Genomic DNA, 22408 nt, shown 5'->3' on the forward strand with positions numbered 1-22408 from the left:
TTGTAGAAAGGTATGTGATGTTTTACCTTGAAATTATGACTTTAAAATTCCTATTTGCTAAATAAATCTAATCAAGTCATTTATCAGTTACAAATAATATAATTATATATTCTGAGTATTTTATTTCATAGTTACTGATGTGATTTATCATATTGACTCAGCTAGAGCAAGTATATGTTATGATTAAACATAATACAGATCTGACTTCAAATATTGGCCTGTGCCATTTATTAGCAAGGTATTCAACTTTTCTGAGACTCAGTTTCTCCATGCAAAACATGAACACTAATAGATTCTACAAAGAATCTAGAACATAGCTAGCATATAGTATGAGCTCCATAAGTGTTTATTGAACAAATAATCTCATAATATTTTGTGAGTATTATAAATGTATATTGTTTCTAGGAAAGTAATGTCTAAGCATTTCTCCTAAACAATCAAAACTTACTATCTTCTGGTTATAACCTTTAAGGTAGTCAGAGATACTTAAAATTGAAAATTTGACAGTTATGAACATTGGGGTGCATATGGCCCTTCTTTTCACTACATCTGTGTCTTTGGCCCTTCAACAGATGAATGGATAAAGAAGATGTGGTCCATATATACAATGGAATATTACTCAGCCATCAGAAAAGATGAATACCCAACTTTTACATCAACATGGATGGGACTGGAGGAGATTATGCTAAGTGAAATAAGTCAAGCAGAGAAAGTCAATTATCATATGGTTTCACTTATTTGTGGAACATAAGGAATAACATGGAGGACATTAGGAGAAGGAAGGGAAAAATGGGCGGGGGGAATTGGAGGAAGAGATGAACCATGAGAGACTATGGACCTGAGAAACAAACAGGGTTTTAGAGGGGAAGGGGGAGGGGGAATTGGTTAGCCCGGTGATGGGTATTAAGGAGGGCACGTACTGCATGGAGCACTGGGTGTTATACGAAAACAATGGATCGTGGATCACTACCTCAAAAACTAATGATGTAATGTATGGTGACTAACATAACATAATAAAATTAAAAACTACCAAAAAAAATTGAAAATTTGATATTTAAAGTGTCTCACTTATGAAAAACTCATATCAGCCAATTATATGCACCCAACTTGACTTTCATATATAAAGGCAGCAGAATGAGATTTTCAAGCATACAGAAACTTAGGGAAAATTTAGTTATGCACAAGACTTTGTTGAAAAATCTACTTGAAGATGAAGCAGACAAACAAAAATGGAATCATGCTGGAGAAATGGTGGTAATAGGGACTAGTTGTAAATATGTAAAATAAATTTAACTATTTTTATATTTAAGGATTAAGATTAAAATTAAAATTAAAATTGCTGGGATTAGAGTTAAAAATAACTATAGAAATTTTACTTCCAGAAAGATGGAATATACATACTTTTGCCTATTCCTCTATTTAGGTAGAACTAAAAGCTCTAGCTATTATTTATGAAACAAATATGAAAAAATTCCAAAAGGTGGAGAGAATAAGATAGACTGGGAATCAGGGAACAACACAGTGGTGAACTCCCTTGTTTGTGGTGTGTGTGTGTGTTTTCTGCATAGATCCCAGACTTGGTTCTAGAGAAGCTGGCAACCCAGAAGTACCAATAAATACAAACAAAAAATGCCCCAACAAAGGCCAGCTCTCCCTATCCAAAGGGCCAGGAAAGGAACAGCCTAGCAAAACAGAAAAATCTTACACAGTAATCACTATACTCTAGTGAAACACCACAGAAAAAAAACCTGTGGTACCACCCCCACCCCAACCCCTGCCAGCAAAGGTCAAACAGGGACCTGAGACTTTCACCCTGCCCAGGCTATAATAAGGCATCTCAATGCCCCCACCGGGGTGTCATCAGTGAAGGCCTAATGAGGAGTGCTAGGACTTGCACTTATGCTAGTTTATAATGAAGACCCTCTACCATCCCCACTCAGTGTTAGTGGAAACAAAATGGGGAGCCTGGACTCCTACCTCCAGTTCTCAGGAATGACACATTTCTTCCCTCTGGGATGCTGTCAGAAGATATATACTGGAGAGCCAGGAGTTTCACCACCACCCAGCAGTAGTGATACTACTCTCCCACTCATGTCAGTGGAGGCCATGTGAGGAGCAGTAATGAGGCACTTCTACCCCTTGAAGTTAGGGTAGTATATCAGTGGATGCCTAGTGCGGAGCTGAAACTCCTACACCCAACTACCAGTAATGAGTTCCCCTATTCCCTGAGTGTCAATGGAGGTCAAGTGGAGAAACTGGACTTTCACCCATATGTGGCAGTGATGAGGCAGTGTTCCCTCCTTACCCTGCCAGAGTGGTGTCTGAGGAAGCCAACCAAAACAAGACTTAAATAAGATCCAGGCTCTTACAACACAATACCCCAAATCCAGATATTATGTAAAAAATCACTTGTCTATCAAGAACCAGAAAAATACCAACTTGAGTGAGAAAAGATAAGGAATAGATGCCCACATTGAGATAACAGAGATGTTCAAATTATCTGAGGATCTTAAATCAGCCATCATAAAAATATTTCAATGAGCAATTACAAGTCTCTTGAAACAAATGAAAAAATAGACTCAGCAAAGAAGTAGGTAGTCCTAATAAAGAAATAAAAGATATGAAGAATAGCCAAATGGAGATGAAAATATGATAAATAAAAGCTCAGTGGATGTGTTCAACAGCAGAATGAAGGAGAGAGATTTTTAAATATCAGTGAACTTGAAGATAGAATAAGAGAAATTACCCAATCTGAACAATAGAGAGAACATAGACTGGAAAAAATAAAATAAAATAATGAACCGAATCTCAAGGATCTGCAGGACCAAAACCAGAGACCTAGCATTTATGTCAAGAATTGTCTACCCAGCATTCTATATCCAGGAAAAAGGTCCTCCAGGAATAAAAGGGAAATCAAGACATTTTCAGATGAAGGAAAAACAAAAAACTTTGTTGAGAGAAGACCTACCTAAAAGAATGGCTAAAGTAAGTTTTCTAAAAAGAAAAGAACTAATAAAACATGAAAACTTGGAACATCAAGTAGGAAGAAAGAAAAACAAAGGTAAAAGATGAATACCTGCAATAGACTTTACCTCTCCTCTTGAGTTTCCTAAATTATGTTTGATGGTTGAAGCAAAAATTGTAACACTAGCTGATACGGTTGTCAATGTTGTAGAGACATAGGAGTAATACCCTTCTCTTTTTCAATTTATCATAAAAACATTTATAAGTGACTAGTATCCAATATTCATAATTAGTTATTTTACTTTCTTTCTCTATTACATTCAAATACCATTAAATTTTGCCTATTTTGTTAACAAAACAGAATATATAACATGATAACATTGCTCTAAAATTATTGACATCAGCATTTTTATTTTACATATATACACACATACACATGTACACACATACAGACCTGTCTGCAATGATTTTCTCTGAATGTTGATAAAAGTGGCATATTGGGATTTGGTGTGATTATTAAACTTATTTGTACTTTTTGTTCTGTTAAAGTTTTAAAATGAGTATGAATTTTTTTTTTTTTAAGATTTTATTTATTTATTTGACAGAGAGAGAGAGAGCACAAGCAGGGTGAGTGGCAAGCAGAGGCAGAGGGGAAGCAGGCTCCCTGCAGAGCAGGGGGAGCCCCATATGGGACCCAATCCCAGGACCCTGGGATCATGACCTGAGCCAAAGGCAGCCGCTTAACCAACTGAGCCACCCAGGCACCCAAGTATGCATTTTTATTACAGAATTATTATGTTTTAGAATTATGAATCAAGAGAATACAGCAATTGAAAATAAACTATTTAAAGGAAAATTACAATTTTATTTTTAAATATTATTGATACTCAAATTAAGCTACACAATAATGCAAATACTTAAATTTAAAGTATCCTATCAGGAATGGTTTCCTTGAGGGCTCAATTCACATACCACGCAACACAAAAACTAATTTTATGTTTACCAGTCTTGAAATCTAACTAATAGATGGGTATCTCTCGTCCTCTTGACCTCTTTGTCTCTCTTAATACATACATACACATATGCATGTGTGTACTAAGACTTATGTTCATGGTAAATAGTCTCTTTAAAGGCTTTATATGGTGAGAGCCAGCCCTTCTTTTTTAATAAAGAAGTGGCAATTGTCATGAAAAGAATTATATTGAGGTAAGATTTTCTCTAGGTATAATATTCTACACAGTGAGTATACTTCAAGGAGATATAGCTCTATGACACCGAATTTGCTGAGAATAAAAGTTAGATGCAGGAACTAAAATATATGGGATGTTGGTGGGGGGGAGCTAAAGAAGCAGTTTGGTGTGTGTGTGTGTGTGTGTGCACACGCATGCGTTTGTGAACACTGGGTGTCTGGAAATAAGCAACCACATGCAAAGTAGAACTGAACCTCTGGTTTTCCTGCATATGTGATGTATGCAAGTGAGGACATGTGATTTTGTTCACAGTAAGAATGCCTAAATACATCTACCTCAAACTAGCTGTTCCTCAGAATGAAAACTCAGATTTTCCCCAGAAACCTAAGGGAAAATACTGAATGTAAAGTTAAAAGGCTGCCACCTACTCATATATGACCTTCAGTAATTGACCTCCCTTCCAAAGCCCTAGATTCCTTGTCTTCCTTGGTCATTAGTAATTGCCCTGATCATTGTTTTCACCTTGGCTCAGTTTGCCTAGATACAAAAGAATAAGAATGATCTCTTCCCTCATCATTCCATGTACTCGCATAGTTAGGTAACTGTGTAGGCAGCTCCCAATTTACAAACATTGAGTTAGGTAACTGTGTAGGCAGCTCCCAATTTACAAACATTGAGTTAAAAAAATACTGCTCATAGATGGTTAGTTAGAATTCAGCCCCTTGTTGACAGTCAGCCAGTCAATTCAAACTAAAATTAACCAGGTTCTCCAGGTTATTCTTTTTATTTTCATACCAGGGACCATTTCCTTTCAAAGGACACCTCTTTATTATGAACTGCTGATGAAAAAATTGATTGGCATAATGGAGTTTTGTTGTAATACCTCTGCATTAGTAAATATAACACTAATTGCTTTAATAAATAAACCCCCAGATCTCAGTGGTCTAAACAGTAGAAGTTTGTTTCTCACTAATGTCATGTCCAATGCTGGTATACCTGATAGATGGCTTTATATGTGGTCATTTCAGGACCTAGGCTTTTTTCCATCCTGTGACTTCTCCTTGGAGACTTTCCATTCATCTGGCAAAGGGGAAAGAGACTATACGGAAGACATGGCTTCTTAATTTCTGCTCAGAAGTGATACACATCTCCATCAACTTCAGCCTTAAAGTGATGTATTACTTCTGCTCACATTGCTTTGGCCCTATTAGTCTTTTAGGCCCCTCTCCCATGACAGTGGCAGAGAAATAATAGGTTCTGGCTGGGCAGCTGCTTCTTGACAAATAGCTCTGGACTGTAGAAGGAGAGCACAAAATTTTGGTGGTCAGTAAACTGTCTCCACCCCACCCAGGGGTACAAACCCAGGTGAGTGTGGGCCTCATCTCATGTGCCCCTCTCCTTCTCTCAAAGATCGTAGCCTGAGTTGGTTGCTGTCTAATTCCTTCAAACAATTGTTTTATATATTTTGTCTTGGATTTTGAGTTGTCTGTGACAGAAGGGTAATTCTTATATCAGCTATTCCATGATGGCAGGAAATAGAACTTGGTGCTAACCCAACATTTCTTAACCTATTTGACCACAGAGCCACCTTTCTTCATGTAATAGTTACTAAAAGACTTTGAAAAGCATTTTTGCAGAGTAAAGCTATACCACCTCCATTCCTTTACTTATCTCCCCAGGTTTTTGCTTTTGTTTTTATTTTGTTGTAATGTTTTGTTTTCTAGAGAAATCTGAGTTTAGCTCAGTATTGTTTAACTGGTCAAGATGGTTGAAGGAGGCAAGAGTAAAGATGGTTGGAAAGCAATTGTACTGGATTACGGGACAGATGAAGTAAACACAGTACTCTCCAGCTCCTACATGGGCAGAACAGAGAGGGAAGAGTGTTTGGTATCTATCACTTAGTGCATATAAGATCTCTGGTTTCCTAGTTACTCTATCTCTGTGAGCCACAAGTTTGTAACCTATAAAACAGGGAGTATTCTTGAGGATTAAATGAGATACCATATGTAAAATATCTAGCAAATAAGGAACTTAATACATATAAGGTTCCTTCCTTCCTCTTTCTTCTTTCTGTGTTCTCCTAGTTAGTAATGTACTAACTTAATTATAGTTAAGTTGGTTGTGCTATTCTGCTACAAACAATGACAATTATATGAAAAAAGGCCAGGGAAAGGATGAGGTAACTGTGTAGGCAGCTCCCAATTTACAAACATTGAGTTAAAAAAATACTGCTCATAGATGGTTAGGTTCTGGTAACTTAGCCCCTGCCATTCTTACTATCAATGCCCTACAGTTAATTGGCCATGAAGCTAATGACTGAAGCTTTGAGCCCCTCACTTGTCTTGGCTCCTACAAGTGCTGGGAGATGGTGAGAGTTGGAGGATGTTCTAGGTGGAAAGGGGTAGGACAGGTTGCTATCAGGAAGCATTGCTATATAAGCATTTCTGGTAAATTGCTGAAAGAGCTCTCAGAAAAAAAGGGTTTGATTCTCTTAGTTTCTGGAGGCTTGTTGTGATTTATTTGGTCACTCTAAATGAATATTTACTTTTGTACCTGATTCTGTACTTTTGATTTCTTTTTCTTAAAGAGGTCCCACAAATTGTTTAAGAACTCAAACACATGGATCTGCTCCTGCCCACACTTTTGGTACCATCACCTGCTACTATTCTGAAAAGTCCCAGAAGTGCTCTCCTCAGAGTCTCCTCTGGATGCTGGAGCTGTAGATGGCTTTCCTACACCCCTCCTTCCCTGATTCCCATAGAGAGCTCACCTCAACACTGCTAGGATCAAGGGCCAGCTGTTTGAGCCTCTGCCAAAAACATTGTGTCTCCGCAAATACTGGGTTCAAGCGGGGAGAATGACCTGGGCTCAAGGCTCAGGACCCAATGTGTGCAAGGAATTAAGAGAGAAAAGTTCAAATAAATGGGGCCCTTAGGACAGCAGTTGTGCCTCAGGGCCACCCTTTTGGCTCATTGTGGGTTAGCTTATTCAGGCACACACGCTTTTACTGAATATATTTTTTGAATACCCATTATGTGTCTGTGGGGTTGCCTGCAACCCTGACCTTTACTTGTACCATTTTTCAATGATAACATTTTCCCAGAGTACAAAACTTTATAATTCCTGAACCCTTTAGTCAGCTGGGTGACTCCTGTATGGATTTATAGGAACTGGTTTAAGAAAGCTAAAGAAACATCTATATTCTGTAGGCTCTTTTTAAAAATTTGTAATAGTGTTCATTTCATCCAAGCTTTACCTGCCCAAAGTTGTTCAGAACAGGAGATAAGGTTGACCCATTGCAAAGAAGATCAAGAATAAGGTAGGCTCAGAAAGAAAACCTAAAGGCAAGTTTGAAGAACAATGTGCTCAGTAGGAGCCCAGCGTGAGGGCCTTTGGAGGGGCAAATACAAGGTATAAATCTTTAGAGAGACTCAAGTCAGCCTCTCCAGAGTTTGGCTTCAAGGTGTCAGAATAGGTTTTATAGGTCAACAGGATTGTTCTAATGATTATCCAAGTTTCTCCCCCTTCAATGGGGAAGGCCCCAGTTTTATGGAATTACCTGCCCAGTCAGCAGGCTGCGTGTTAGAATTCTGAGCAGACTGCCCCTCCTCCCCGAAAGCAGCAGGCAGCAAAATAGGTCCGGAAATTCCTGAGCACTGGGAAGCCAGCACTAATACAATTACCTGAAATAAAAGAAGGGGTCAGATAATAAGGGGCAAACGTTTTTCCTTTTAAAGTAAAGAGCCAGGTAAACAAAACCAGCTGTCCCTGGAGCCAACAAATTCTCCTCATTAAATGCTTTAAGAGGCTAATGGGCCTAAGTAGCTAATTGTAGTACAATCCTGAAGACTGAATCTAGGGGCCTGGAGAAGGGAGAGTAGGAGGATCAGGGTTAAAACCTGACAGGCAGAGACAGAAAGGAGATGAGACCTGCCCCTGGCAGAGGATCCCAAATGGCCAAAATGGAATTAAAATAAGAGTAAGATTATTTGACCTGGAGTCTCTAATGTCTCTTGTCAGTATCCTTGTGGGATGAGCTTGGGAGTCTTAGCTGGTACAGTTTTAAGTTTATACACTAGTAGAATAGGATTTGGAGTAAGTTTTTAAAAATAACTAATTATGGGAAATTTTATGTGCACTTACTATGAAAATCTCTGAAAAGATATACAGCAAAATGTTAACAGTGGGTTTCCCTAGGTGTTGAGTTTATTGGTGATTTTTCGTTTTTCATATTTTAATTTTGTTTATGTGCATTTTCTAATTTGTCTATAATGAACACTTACTTCTTTCATAATAAACAAAGTGCACAATTTAAAATAAGATGAAAGGTATTAAACTAGAAATAAACATTTAAATAAGATGAAAGGTATTAAACTAAAAATAAATATTAAGGGCACGAGAGTTGGTGAAGGAATTGGTAAGAGGTTTTAGTTACTTTGTATACTCTGCCATGTCTGCCACCTCCCCAGATGTGTGCTTGATATGACCTGCCAATCTGGAGGCCAGCAGAGGAAGGAATAATGGTTGCTGGTATTGACCCAGACAGGCTATTTGTCCACACACAAAGGTTTCAACCTCATTGCATTTGTAATAGTTCCCAGAAATGTTATTTCTACACAGGCTCTCTTGGCTTCAGCTTTTAGTTGAACAACTCAGCCACTTGTGGTTTGATCCTAAGAGATGCTGAAATTTCAAGAGAGCTTGGAGGAGGATTATGATTTACCTAAAAGTATCAGTCTAAGTGTTTGGAGAACCAACTATTCTGCCAAAGTTTATGTGGAAGATGTCAAAGCACCTCTAATTGATGAATTTGCCTTCTCTCTCTCTTTCTTTTTTTTCCTCTCAATCCTTACCTTCTTCTCTCATTTATTTGGTCTTCTGACACTTTGTAGCCATTACTAGAGTAATTAACTCTTTAGAGAGATTGCTTAATGTCTAAGAATCATCTTTATCTTCCCAATGAGAAAGACAAAAGAGAGTTGCCCTGAGGTCACTGGACAGTCAGCTGGAATCCAGTCCTGTTTCCTTTTACCCAGTCTTGGTTAGAAATCACCATCTTCATCATTTTTAATGATTTATTTTTTCCAAATGGTTATGGCAGGCTATTCCACCTCCTTCGTGTCCAAATCTAAATGATATAGTGGGCCCCTTACCACAGGCAGTCACTATCAGAGAACCAAAGCTCTGTAACAGGCAGGAATTTTTCAAATAACGACAGATTATCAACACTGAATGTTTTCTTCGAAGTGTCACATTTATGAAGGGAAGTGTAGCAAGTTAAGTATCCAAGGGTACCCAAGAAAAAGGCTTAGGTATTATCAGACTCACATCTATGGTTAAATTGACCCCTCTCTTAAAACTTGAGGACCAAAGTTCATATTTCCATAGTATAATATATATGTGGATTCAAGGTTGCAGATGAAGTTGCTGAAGCTTCTAGTACAATATGAGGATTCCTTTGACATCCAAATGTAAATTTGACTCAGACTGAGGTCATTAAAAAGAGTGAGGAAAGAAAGGACTCTCAGCTGGGTCAAATGTAGAGGCAATGTCCAGGGCCATATTTGACAAGCATTTTAGAAGGTCTCTGACATCTCTGTTAAGTTCTTATCTTCTCGGAGAGGTCATCTAAAGCCATGGCTTCATTCATTACTTATAAGCTGAAGACCCAGCTCTTTTCCTGTCTCAAATTTTATCTGTACCTCCTTCTCATATCTCCAACTACCTGTTGTATATTTCCTCCTTGATGTTCTCTGTGTCCTCAATATCTCAAATAGAATCATTCATTTCCTTTAACAAATCTAAAGCCTAGTCTGACTAGCCTACATGTTCTGGGCATCAGTGTTCTCCAAGATATCCTCTCTCACAAGCTCCTGGTCATCAGAGATTCCCTTCCTCTTTCTCTTACACTCTATAGAAGCCTTATTTTAGTTCTTCCTTCACAGGCTCTCACTTTTACTTCTTTTCATGACCCAGATGCTTCTTGCCTGCTCTATTAAGATAAGATAACCTTGTCACACTGGTTTCCTGCCCAGAGCTCTCCCCTGCTCCAATCTAATTCATAGTATACAGAAATAGCCTGAGACCAACTGAGAATGATTGAATCCAGCCTGTTAGGTTAAAAATGGCGCCAAAAATGGGCTCTAAAAAGCATAAGCCAAACTTTTTATTGGAATTCCTCCCCCACGTGTCACATGAAAGAGGAATTGCACTATTTCTTGGTCCAAGAAAACAGCCATTGAGTGAACAATAAGAGGGAGCAAATTTTAGACTCGTTAGAAGAGCCTTCCATGGATTCAAGCTGTAGTACAGTGGAACAGTACAAGTACTATATGAGAATGGGTTCTCTGTCCTAGATAATCACTTCTCAGTCATTTTGTAGCAAGCTTACATGCTTTAGACCACATGGCCATTAAGGTCTTTTCAAATTCCAAATTTTTGCAATAGAAACACAGCTCTCTCCATCTCTCCCTCTGCCTCCCACTTACTGGGAATCCGGAGTCTGTTCTCGCTGTCTTCCCTCATTTCAAATCTACAGTGAATGAACATGGTCTCCTTCAGACAGATGTTCCCCTGCTCACCTCATCCCATGGCTTTTCAGTCTAAGTTGCTGTCACCATGGGCCCTTTAAGTAACCTGGAGGGTAAATTTGCTTATTAAATACCTCTTACGTGCCAGGATTTATGCCCAGAATTTTTCCTAATTTGACTAGTACAGTGTACCTTGAATACTGTGGGTTTGAGGTTTTTTTTTTTTAGCCAACTTCAAAGAAGGGGAAACCTAATATCTTATAGGTGATAGGTGACAAAGCTGAAACTGAACCAGGGTTTTCTAACTCCAAGGTCTGAGTACTTGAGAAAAGAGACAAAAGGAAGGAGTGGAGTAATAAAAGGCCCCTCAACTAAGGAGTGTGTGAGTTAGGGGGTTATTCACAGGGAATCCTACATTGAAAAAGTACATCAGGCATTTTTATCTCAGTAAGTATTAAACTATATGTGTTGCCAGCAAAATTCATAAATTCTGATGTTTAAAATAGCTACTGGGAGCTAACAAAAAGAAAAAAGGGAACTATAATATATTTGATTAAAACATAAAAGAACACTAATTACGGTGCATTTGTGTCATGTGCCTAGTAATCATGTAACATAGTAACAAGTATTCATGTCCTTCAGTGTATATTAGATTAGCATTGCATGAATTATTAATTTTAACATTACTATGTTTTGATATACCTAGATTCCATGTAGCAAGCTATCTAATCAAAATTTTTTTTAAAAAATCAGAAATGCTAATAGTGAGGTACTAATAGGAAGAGGTTGGGGTGGTAAGTAATGGACATGCTCAGCACTGTGTGTCGTACATAATAAATGTTTATTGGATCTGAGTCTAGCATCTGTATCAGTAATGAAGTAAAAGGTCATGTCATTATTTTGTTTTATTCCCTAATATAAGTAACCACCAAAATTTTCAAAATCATGTACCCTTTGATATACTAATTCCACTTTTAGGATTCTATACTCACACATAATTTAATCAATTAGTACCCTATTGTTTATGACCCTGTCTTTGTGAGCTGAAAATGAAATTGGAAGAGAACAGAGTTGTTGAAAGCCTACTATGTGCCTAACACTTTAGGTTTATCTGCTTAATCATCAGTTAATCCTGAGAAGTAGATATATCACCTCTTTTAAGAATAAGAAAATTGGGGCGCCTAGGTGGCTCAGTTGGTTGAGTGTCCAACTCTTGATTTCTGCTCAGGTCATGATCTCAAGGTTGTGAGATAGAGCCCTGCATCAGGCTCTCTGCTCAGCACAAAGTCTGCTGGAGATTCTCTCTCTCTCTCTCCTTCTGCCCCTCCCTCCACCTCTCTGTCTCTTTCTCTCAAATAAATAAATAAATAAATCTTAAACAACAACAACAAAAAAAGAATAAGAAAAGGACTGCTATGGCTCAGTTGGTTAAGTGGCTGACTCTTGATTTTAGCTCAGGTCATAATCTCAGGGTTGTGAGATCATACCCCAAGTTGGCTCTGCGCTGGCTGTAGAGTCTGCTTGAGATTCTCTCTCTGCCCCTCCTCACCCTGCTCACCTGTACTTTCTCTCTCTCTCTCTCTCAAAAGAAAAAAAGAAAAAAGAATAAGACAACTGAGGCCCACAGACAAGTATCTTGTCCAAGGTCATATAGGTAGTAAATAACTGATCTGGAATTTGAACTCAGATATCTCTAGGTCCAAAACCTATGTTGTTTCCAACATATCAATGACTTAAACATTGGATTCTTTGGAAATGTCCAAGGTGGTGAAGAAGGCCAAGGGGAGGCTGATTGGGTGGAACTCATGTCCCACACTCACTTCAGCTACAACAATTAAAAAAAACTTTTTTAGGGGCTCCTGGGTAGCTCAGTCAGTTGGACGTCTGACTTGATTTCAGCTCAGGTCATGATCTTAGGGTTGTAAGATCAAGCCCCACGTTGGGCTCCACACTCAGCGCAGAGTCTGCTTGAGATTCTCTCCCTCTCCCTCTGCCCCTCATGCTGGTGCTTTCTCTCTCTCTCTCAACTAAATAAATAAATAAATAAAATCTTAAAAAAAATTTTTTAACCATTCTACTACATCATGTATTAGTATGGGGATTTAATATTAAGAAGAAATTTCACACAGTTCTATAATACATACTGATAGGTTGTTGTCTTATTAAAAATGAAATAATCTATCATTAGCCATCAGCTGGGGAGAGTGGGTTGGAAAGGCATCCAGGAGTCATAGGCATTTATTTTAATTCAATTGATTCCATTCAGAATTTTGTAAAGATGGGGGTGGGAGGTTTGAGATAATAAAAGTCACCTAAACCTGGACTAGTCTCAGCTTAGTCTTCAGAGTAAGGATTCACAAAGAGGGGCCCCACAAAGCTGGATGGACCTGTTTTGGTCAAATGTTCACAACATTGTATCAGCACAACTTGCTGTTACACTTAAGCCACCTAACAAAACCCACACCACCACACCCAGTGAATGCTAAATTTGTTATTATTTTAGGAGAGTGCTCCTAGACTTAATCTATCTGATTTATTTATTTGTTTGTTCATTCATTCATCCATTCATTTATTCTGGAGGTGGTCGGAGAAGGTTGACTACAAGGTGAGTTGGAGATGAAACTTTGAGACCCACTCACTACACTAAATCAGATTTTTGTGGTTGGGATTTGTTTTCTTATTGAAAGGTGTGGAAACGTATAAAAATGTTTGAATATTCTTTCTAAACCTCTCACATACCTTTATTACTTTTAAGGTGGGGGCAGGGGTGGTATGGGATGGGTGTTAAATTACTCTTCCTAGGGGGAAAAGAAAAGTAAGCTTTTTCCCATTACTTAATTTGTATTACAGATTCCTGTCAGCTCCTATAGAGCAAGCAATGCAGTTTCATGTGACAAAGGTTGAAAAAAAATCACAATATAGGCCACAAATGGAGGTAGAAATGAAGAAGTTAAAAAGCATATTACTTGTTTGAAAAGCATCCAGGGTCAAAACTTTTTAGGATGTAAAAGCCCAGGTGAACTCTGGGCTATTTCCTCAAGCAACAGAGACCTCTGGCTAGAGAAGTGTATTTGTAGTCTCCTGCTCAAGATTTTACCTGATTCTTATTTTATTTTTATTACAGTTGCTACATTGATGGCCGGGTGGTCAAGGTGATGGACTTCCTGAAAACTCGCCTGTTAGACACACTGTCTGACCAGATTAGGAAAATTCAGAAAGTGAGTAAAAGTCTCCTGGGAAGGAGTGAGCTTGGGGGTAAGGCCAGGAAAAGGTCTCAGGGTCCCAGCTGGACGTCAGCACTGTGGGAACCAGGGTAGAAAAATAGTATAGGTTAGAGCTCTTTTTCACAGCTGATTGTTGTTTATTGTTTTTCAAATTGAGAATGGTTTTAATGTGCCATTTCTGGGTTTAAAAGCTTTTCTATTTTAATAACGACTATTTTGTAAGAGTTTGCTTCTAAATTGTGAGTTTCTTAAGGAAAGGATAGATTTACTTTGTTATTTTCTTTTTGCAAGGGTTTATTTAGGGCTAGTTTATGGAGAGAATGATTATATTTATTCAGGGAAATTCTGGTCTGGGGCATCGGCCATGTTTATAGTATTCTTTAGTGTTAAATATCTGAGCCATATTAACACTATTCCTAGGTGTCTTAGAATCAGTCAAGTAACATCTTACTTTTGTAGAGATGTGGGGGAAACTATATTATATTAAGCAGTTGCACGTAGGTCCCATTAGCAAGATACCTTTGGTCAACAGTTCTCAAACTTGAGTGCAATCAAAATCACCAGAGGTTGCTCATAAAGTTTGCAGTCTCACTCCTGATGTTCTGATTTAGTGTGTCTGGAGTGGTAGATACCAGACATCTCTATTTTCTTTCTTTCTTTTTTTTTTTTTTAAAGATTTATTTATTTATTTATTTGACAGAGAGAAAGAGAGAGAGGGAACAGAGGAGGGAGTGGGAGAGGGAGAAGCAGTCTTCTTGCTGAGCAGAGAGCCTGATGCGGGGCTCGATCCCAGGACCCTGGGATCATCACCTGAGCCGAAGGCAGATGCTTAACGACTGAGCCACCCAGGCACCCCAAGACATCTCTATTTTCAATAGTCATTTTGAAATACACTGGATTAGTTCATTCTGAATTAAGGTGAAGATCTTATATCTGTAATTTCCATCTGCCTCTACAAAATGAGATCACATCTTTTGTTGCCTAGCCAGGTCAATTTTCCAGGAAATGGGGTCCTTTTGAACACTCACCTATCTCTTGAGCAGATTAAACAAATCTTTGCAGAAAAATAGCAATGGGTAGACCCCCATTAATATGGGATGAATGAATAAATGAATGGACAAATGAATAAATGGATCATGTATAAAATTAGCTGTGAAAGAAAATCATATTTGGAGTATAATCATAAAAAACCACTCTTGACTGGTAAAGTGGTACCCTTTTTGGTATTCAAACCAATGTCCTGCTCAGATTACAAAAGCTTTTTGAGTCCCCATATTCTCGAAAGGTTTTAGCAGCTGGGAAGCCTCAGGACTTCTGGACTCCTGCATCCCAGTCTGATCCCTCTGGAGATCAGGTGCATTGGCCAGTGTCCTTATCTGTCACTGCCTCCTACCAGGCAAAGCCTAGGCGAACTAAATAATTTGAAATATCTCTGCCAGTCTCTGTTTGACATTCATTTAGTTTTTAGTATTTAAATATTTAATATTTATTGAGCACTTAGCAAGTACTAAGCAAAGTGCCAGGTGCTGGGGATACAAAATGGAATAAGATATGGTCTCTGCCCTCAAGGAACTCACAGTTTTAAAATTTAACAGTTGCTTTAAGCAGGTTAAAAAACGTTACTTAAGGCAGTTGAATATCAACCTATTGGACACTGCAAATTTCTAAGCACTTTATGCTAATCTGATATTAGGTATCATTCTCTAAAAGGAGGGGGGAAATTTCTTTCATTTGTTTATTCTTCCATCCAACAGATGTTTGTTGAGTGTATACTAGGTTCCAGGCACTATGCTAAATGTTTGTATCACAACAGTGTACAAGATAGACAATCCCTATGTTTTTGGCTTTTCTGATATCAAATCTAATGACCTGATCAAAGGGCTGTCGTTGGAAGTAAAATGATTCAGTGGTATCATGGCACTGAGACTGCAGGTTCTAACTGTGCTCATGTAATTATTTAAGCAGAACACGTAACTCTAGGTCAGAACTAAGACAAAGGTGTTGGGAGTTAGGTTCTTCCCTTTCTCTGCACTACCCGTCTCCCTCCACCTCTGGATACTTCTAAACCATCGTAGAATGTTCAGAGACTGAAATAAGTGGCTAAGCTCATCTTCTCATTTGTCCACAAAGTCACAAGACTTGTTCACTCACAGGTCTGGCAGTTGATGCCAGCTGTCAGCTAGCACCTTTGTTGGGCTGTTAACTGGAATAGCTACATATGAAGCTTCTATGTAGCCTGGGTTTCCTATCAAGGTTCAAAAGTCAGATGCCCAAGAGCGAGAGTCAGGTGGAAGCCGTACCACCTTTTCTAACCTACCCTCAAAGTCTTAGGGCTTCACTTCAACCATAGTCCATTCATTGAGACAGTCAGCAAGACCAGTGGAGATTCAAGGAGAGAGGAAATAAATTCCTTTTGATGGGAGAGTTGCAAGATTCTGGAAGAGCTTTAGGACCAGAATGATTTTTGCAGTCATCTTTGGAAAATACTGTCTGCCACAGTTTCATCCTCCCTGTATCATTTAGTAGCCCTTCATTTCCCTGTCTAGTTCTCTTTTCCCAACTCTCTTTTACAAAGCTCTTGCCAGATTTTGCCTTAAATGGGTATCTGCCGGAGGTGACGCTGGAGCACAGATTCCCTACGATTTGGTTTATGGGGCAGGCTTTCCATTGGCTGCGCAGCCTGGACGGAGTTGCTCAGGCTTCTAGGATGAGAATCTCGCTCACCACAGCCCAGGATGTGCTAGGTACTGGTCTGCTCTAGGGAGATGGGGACCGGGAGACCAGAGAAGGGTCACCATGTTTTGCCAGTTAAAAAGTTGCTTTGGCTGTTCCTGAGGTCCTGTGTGGGTGGGTGGGGGGGTCTGGAAATCAGAGTCCAAGGTGCACACTGGGACAGACTGGCCAAGCTGCTTTCCTGGAGCTTCCAAAACCAGTTTAGAGATGGGCCAAGTAAGATTTTAATATGTATATACCTAGAACCCCCATCCAAAAGCTAAAAGTAGAATCTTTGTTTGTACTCTATTTTGAGAAGCTCACAGAAATTCTAATAATTCCCCTTAGGCCGACAGTGATGGAAAAAGGCAGATTTCTTACCAAAATCAATCCATGAAGGAGTGGTTAGATAAATCAGTGGTGAGACTGTGTTTGAGTAAGAGATAGAATGAAAACAGGATTTGAAGTCGGATGGCTTGGGTTGGAGCTCAGGCTTAGCTGTGTAACCTTGGGTTATTCACTTAACCTCTCTAATTTGTTTCTTCATCTTTAAAATGAGGGTGCTAAGAATACTATCATCTCTCCCTCTTAGGGAGATTAGGAAAGTCACATGAGGCCCTACTTTGTTAATTGCTATTGAATGCTAGTTCTTATTGCTAATATTATTGTTATTTCAGTTATTCTAGTTTTTTTATATTTCTTTTTCTTTTCTTTCTATTTTTATTCCAGTAAAAATATGGAACACTTCACAAATTTGTGTGTCATCCTTTTGCAGGGGCCATGCTAATCTTCTTTGTATCATTCCAATTTTAGTGTATGTGCTGCCGAAGTGAGCACTATTATAGTTATTTTTAATAATAATTTGTATGACTGGAGAAGCTTCCTGCTACCTTTATCCTCAACTTGTTCTTTGCTTTTTTCCTCTTTCCTCTTTCTTTGAACCCTGGGGAATATGGTAGGTGATATTTTTGGCATCTGAAAGGCAGTGACTCAATTGCTAAAAACAGCTGTGGTTTTCAAATTTGGACTGCCACTTACAGAAGAATTCTGAAATTTCTGAGCAGTGGGCAAATTCTGGTATATGAAATTCTATATTATGTATTTGAAAGCCAAAAAAAGACAATGTTTGAACAAGCCATTCCTTTGGATGATCTACACATTCTCTCCCTTCCATTAGAATAAGGATAATCATCTGTACTTTGGGAGACGAGTCAGGGGAAAGAGTTGAGAATCTAACAATGTAAGCAAGAGTCAGATGGGAAAGTAAGAGATGTTTAGGATACGGTGCAGATGGTATAGTGTGGATACCTGGGCTGACTCCAAAACAATGACATAAGAACCAAGAAGAACCACTTTGGCTTAAGTCACTTGGACTCTATGATTTGTGTCTGCGTCTCCTAGAGGAATCAGAGGAGGAAATAACACTTTTTGATATTATTTTCAGCAATTTAATAAGCACAGGAAGGAGTTGGTGAAATCCCAGTCATAAGGGAAGTAGTTCCAAAAGTACAGTCCATATGATTGCATTTTGAATACTAAATAAACCAAACAATTGGCTTCCCTAATATTTGAAAAACTCCTTCCTTCTTTCTTTCTTCCTTTCTTTCCTTCACTTATCAACTGTTTATAACATTCTTAGTTTTTTCCAGACCCCTGAGGATAAAATGGTGAACAAGATTTGCATGGTGGTTATCCTTATAGACCTTGTGCTCTAGTGGAAAAACAGTTAATGAAGCAAGCAATGATAATAAGATGTGATGACTCTTGTAACAGGGATGTCTAGGGTGCTCTGTGAGTGCTCACATCCACTCCATGCGAGCCCGTGGTGGGAAATATCTACGTCAATGTGTAAAAGAAGGGGAAGCCGGGAGATCCTTCCAGAGGAAGTGACATTTAGGTTAACACCTAAAGGACAAACACCTTCTAATTTATTCAGGTCTGAGCATGTGAACAGAGGACTAGCATTGTTAAATATATATAGTAGAGAGAATGGTTTGTATGGTTCATATTATGACCATGATTGTTCTTTTGTTAATATCATCATTGCTTACGATTGACTACAATATTTAATAAAGATGAACTCTTTTGAGGTCTCTTTACTTTTTCCAGTATATGTTAGTTACAAGATCAAGGAAATAGGTAAGGCAGAAGAATATTTAATCCTTTTGAAGTAATTAATAGATCAAAAAAAAAGCTTTTGTTTTCAGCCAACCTTCTGGTTTACCCACTTATTTGAGCCTCTTAGGACATGAAAGGGGAGGGGGATAAAAATAGCAGTGATTCTTGTGGATCATAGAATAACTAAAAGCACAACTAAAGGGAAAATGAGGACAATGATAATATTAACCTTCTCTTAATGAAGAAACTAGAAAATGAAAATGACATTACTAGGATAAGAACAGCAGTACAAAAACCAGTGTTTGATTCTTCCATTCACTGAGCAATGTTAAGGGCTCATTTCAGTGTGCCGGTGCCTATTTACCATAATGCCTGTCATTTGGCAGGTGCTTAATAAATGTTAGCTGATGGGAAACAGGCAGAAAGGGGAAGGTAAATGAGCAGAGTAAAATAGTAGAAGTGTAAGAGAAGTAAAGTAGTGTCTTTGTCTCATTCACATTTGGATCTGCTTTCTCAGCTGTTCTCCTGCAGGAGAATCTAATCTGCTGCTAACTGTGTAGCAGTGTTGAATATATAGAAATTGATTTAGGTAGCCATAAATGGGCTATGCCTACATGTAGGCACAGTAGGAAAGTGTCTTCTGGGTATATGTTTAGGGGTGAAGGAAGAAGGGTCTCTTTGTAGTTCAAAATAACATTTCAGTCTCTTTGCTAATGCCAGATATTTCATTTGAAAAAAAAAAATAACTTTTCATTCTGCATTAGGAGGAGGATGCAAAATATAAAGAACCCCAGAAGAGGTAAACCACACTGGTTCAAAGTTACACTAATATCAGACAGAAGGTCCTTTCCCTAGAGCAGCTTTTGATGGAGGGGAGAAGAAACACAGGCCAAGGATGTACTCAGGAGAGGCAGAGTAGTCTAAATACAAACACCTTGGACAACATCCCCAAGCATTCTAATTTTTATGGAGACAGAAGCTCATACAATTTTTCTTTAAGAAAAAGAAAACAAAACAAATGTGCATGTTTTAGAAATATATCTGACCACATGAACACGGTTCTAGGGCCCTTCCGAGGACACCAGCAGAGGCCTGTGAGAGTAGGAAGCTGGAAGTTTCAGCTTCACGAGCTTCCCAGTAAATTAGCTTCTATGACACCACTTGGCTGTGTATCTGCAAATGGAACAGTATGACCCAAGGGATCTTCAGCTCTTCTCTTTCATATAGAAGACACAAATAATAAATAGGGGAATCTAGCTAAAAAGGTATGTTTACCACAAAAGAACTCCAAAGTTTTAGTTGTTGTCATCTTATGAACTGTATCTTCTTGATTCTTAAACACAAATACTTATAAAATGTACCATAAATTTAATAAGAGCTGGCGGGAGGCAGGTACGAGATGGGGTAAACAGCTGGCAAGTTTCTTTTGATATTGATTATGAAAGACATTCTGATTTCAAAGCCATTAAACTGTGGAAAATGCGTCATTAACTTACAGAAATATAGTAACTATATTACCTTTTAGGTTATAATGCCATTTATTGAGTACATCATATATTACTAACTCATTGAAGAAACCAGTCATTTGCTCAAGGCCACTAGTAGTAAAATCAGAATTCAAGGCCAGGCCCACTGAACTCCAGAGCTCACACTCTTACCCAGTACACTCTTCTGCATCTGCCATACTTGTTAGCCATTTATTTTATAGCCCATATTTATATTCCTAACGACCCAGGATTAGGAAGGCTTTTAAAGAATACTGAGTGTTCTTGGTGAAAGAACATCAATTTGACCCCCTGATCAGTTCATATAATCTGGAGTGGGTATCCTAGAAGTAAAAATTAAATGAAAGCTGTATGTTAGGTAATGTCTAATATTACCCCAGTATTAGATAGTGGAAGAGGACAGGGCTTTTCAGGGAGTGATTTGTACTCATTCACTGGACTTCATTCTTATGTCTCATACGCACAGGCTTTTGGTCAATGCAGTGAGGTCCAGCTATGTGCAAGGCAGTGACAATGTGAGGGTATGTGCTGCCCATGGACACTTGGAGGAATGACCTTGGGAACAAATTGTGGTTTGGGGCAAAAAGCTTCTTCAGGAGGAAGAGACAACTTGGGGTGACCTTCCAATTTTCCACATGGAAGTGGGAGGATTATAGGGTTTGTTCTGAGTGAGAGGAAATTATTTCTGAGGCTGGTAAAGCCTATGACTTGTCAGTGGGGAGACTGTCCAGTAAGCCTCGGGGTTGTTTCCTCAAGAAAAAGAACTGGGAAGGGAGGAAGAGTCATTCTTGTGCAAGCAGCTGCTGTCCGGTCTCTCCCTCTGCTAGCGCTTATCCTTGAACATAGTCTTTGCTTTGGGACTCTGTGAAATCTTCCTTATTTACTGGCATATGCTAATACTTTCCTTGCCTTCCCTGGGACTTTATCTTTTTTGTGTATGCTCTTATTTTAATTTTATGTTTTGTTGCAATTACATACAGTTGCTTTTCTGTGGTTGGAGATCACAAGAACAGAATGCAATTTTAAATCCTAAAGATGTCACAGAAACAGAAGCCACAAATTAAAAATTGATCTGATACCAAACGAAAATGGGTAAATATGGCACTCCGGAACAGGGAGATGATAAAAAGAAATTATAGAGAAAAAAATTAATGAAACTAACAGGAAGTACATCAGACAGAAGAAATAAATCAGGAAAAATGTGATGAGATATTGGAATGGCTGAGCTCAGAATAGCCCAGTTTGTCTAACCTAAGAAGGACATACTAAATATGGAGGCAGGTTAGTCACTCAGAAGCTTCTAGGTCTCTTCAAACGAGAAAATCCAATTAGAAAGTAAATAGAACCCTGCACTGGAACTGTGACGATTTGATGTTTGCTCTTATGGTTTTGAGGTTTTAGTTATCTTCACTGAAACTCGGCCTTTTCATCAGTAAAATATTATGTCCCTCACTTATTAACCAATAAGTTATTTCATTATTGTATTATTTAACAAGTATTTAATAAGCAAAGTAACTATCAAGCAACATGCCAGGTACTTAGATATTTCTATAAGGCATGTATAAAGGAAAAAAAATGTGGCTCTCTCAAGCTGTTTATAGTATAGTAGGGAAGACAGATAGGCAAACAGAAAATTACAGTTTAATAAGTTAAAATCAGTTTAATAAGGTCAAGGTCAGAGATCGGTTTGAAGAACTTTGGAGCCCAGAGAGATGAACTAATTTTCTAAAGGTTTGAGGAGTTTCACAGAGGAGGTAACATTTGAAATAAGCCAGGAAAAAAAAAAAATCAGATAACATGGATGAGGTGTGGGTAGGGGAGGAGGCAATCAGTAAAAACCTAAAAGAAGGTCATGTGGTTGGAAAATGGTAGCTCCACTATGTGTGGTGACCCATAGGTCTTGGGAGGGGGGAAGAGGCTGCTAAGGGGTCATTATGAAGGGTCTGAGATACCAAGTTAAATGAAGCCACTAGCATGTATCCTGAGGGCTGGTGGTTCTCATCTTCATCCTGCCACATCTAACATACTCCCGTGGACAAATCCATAAAACAGACTAGGGGTTGTGTGTACTTACTGGCTCCTTAGCTTTTTTCCTCAGGGAAACATTTCATAATTTTGGTGAATGAAAAGAATGTTATTGTGACATCTTAGAATCCATTCTTTTT

At 38.5% G+C, this 22408-nt stretch overlaps 1 protein-coding gene and 1 non-coding gene across 2 annotated transcripts in view; one reads left to right on the forward strand and one right to left on the reverse strand.

The window, feature by feature from the left end:
* The window catches only part of HPSE2 (heparanase 2 (inactive)), a 657615-nt gene that overhangs the window by 491426 nt on the left and 143781 nt on the right, over positions 1 to 22408 (forward strand). Inside the window, exon 7 of the mRNA XM_078077262.1 lies at positions 13809 to 13902. Within this exon, the coding sequence (XP_077933388.1) occupies positions 13809 to 13902 (94 nt within the window). The remainder of the gene's footprint in view (positions 1 to 13808; positions 13903 to 22408) is intronic.
* Positions 17351 to 17457, reverse strand: LOC118528313 (U6 spliceosomal RNA). Its single transcript, XR_004913564.1, has one exon. It is a non-coding gene; the product is annotated as a U6 spliceosomal RNA (small nuclear RNA).

The sequence above is a fragment of the Halichoerus grypus genome, chromosome 7 (assembly GCF_964656455.1).
Source record: "Halichoerus grypus chromosome 7, mHalGry1.hap1.1, whole genome shotgun sequence".
NCBI lineage: Eukaryota > Metazoa > Chordata > Mammalia > Carnivora > Phocidae > Halichoerus > Halichoerus grypus.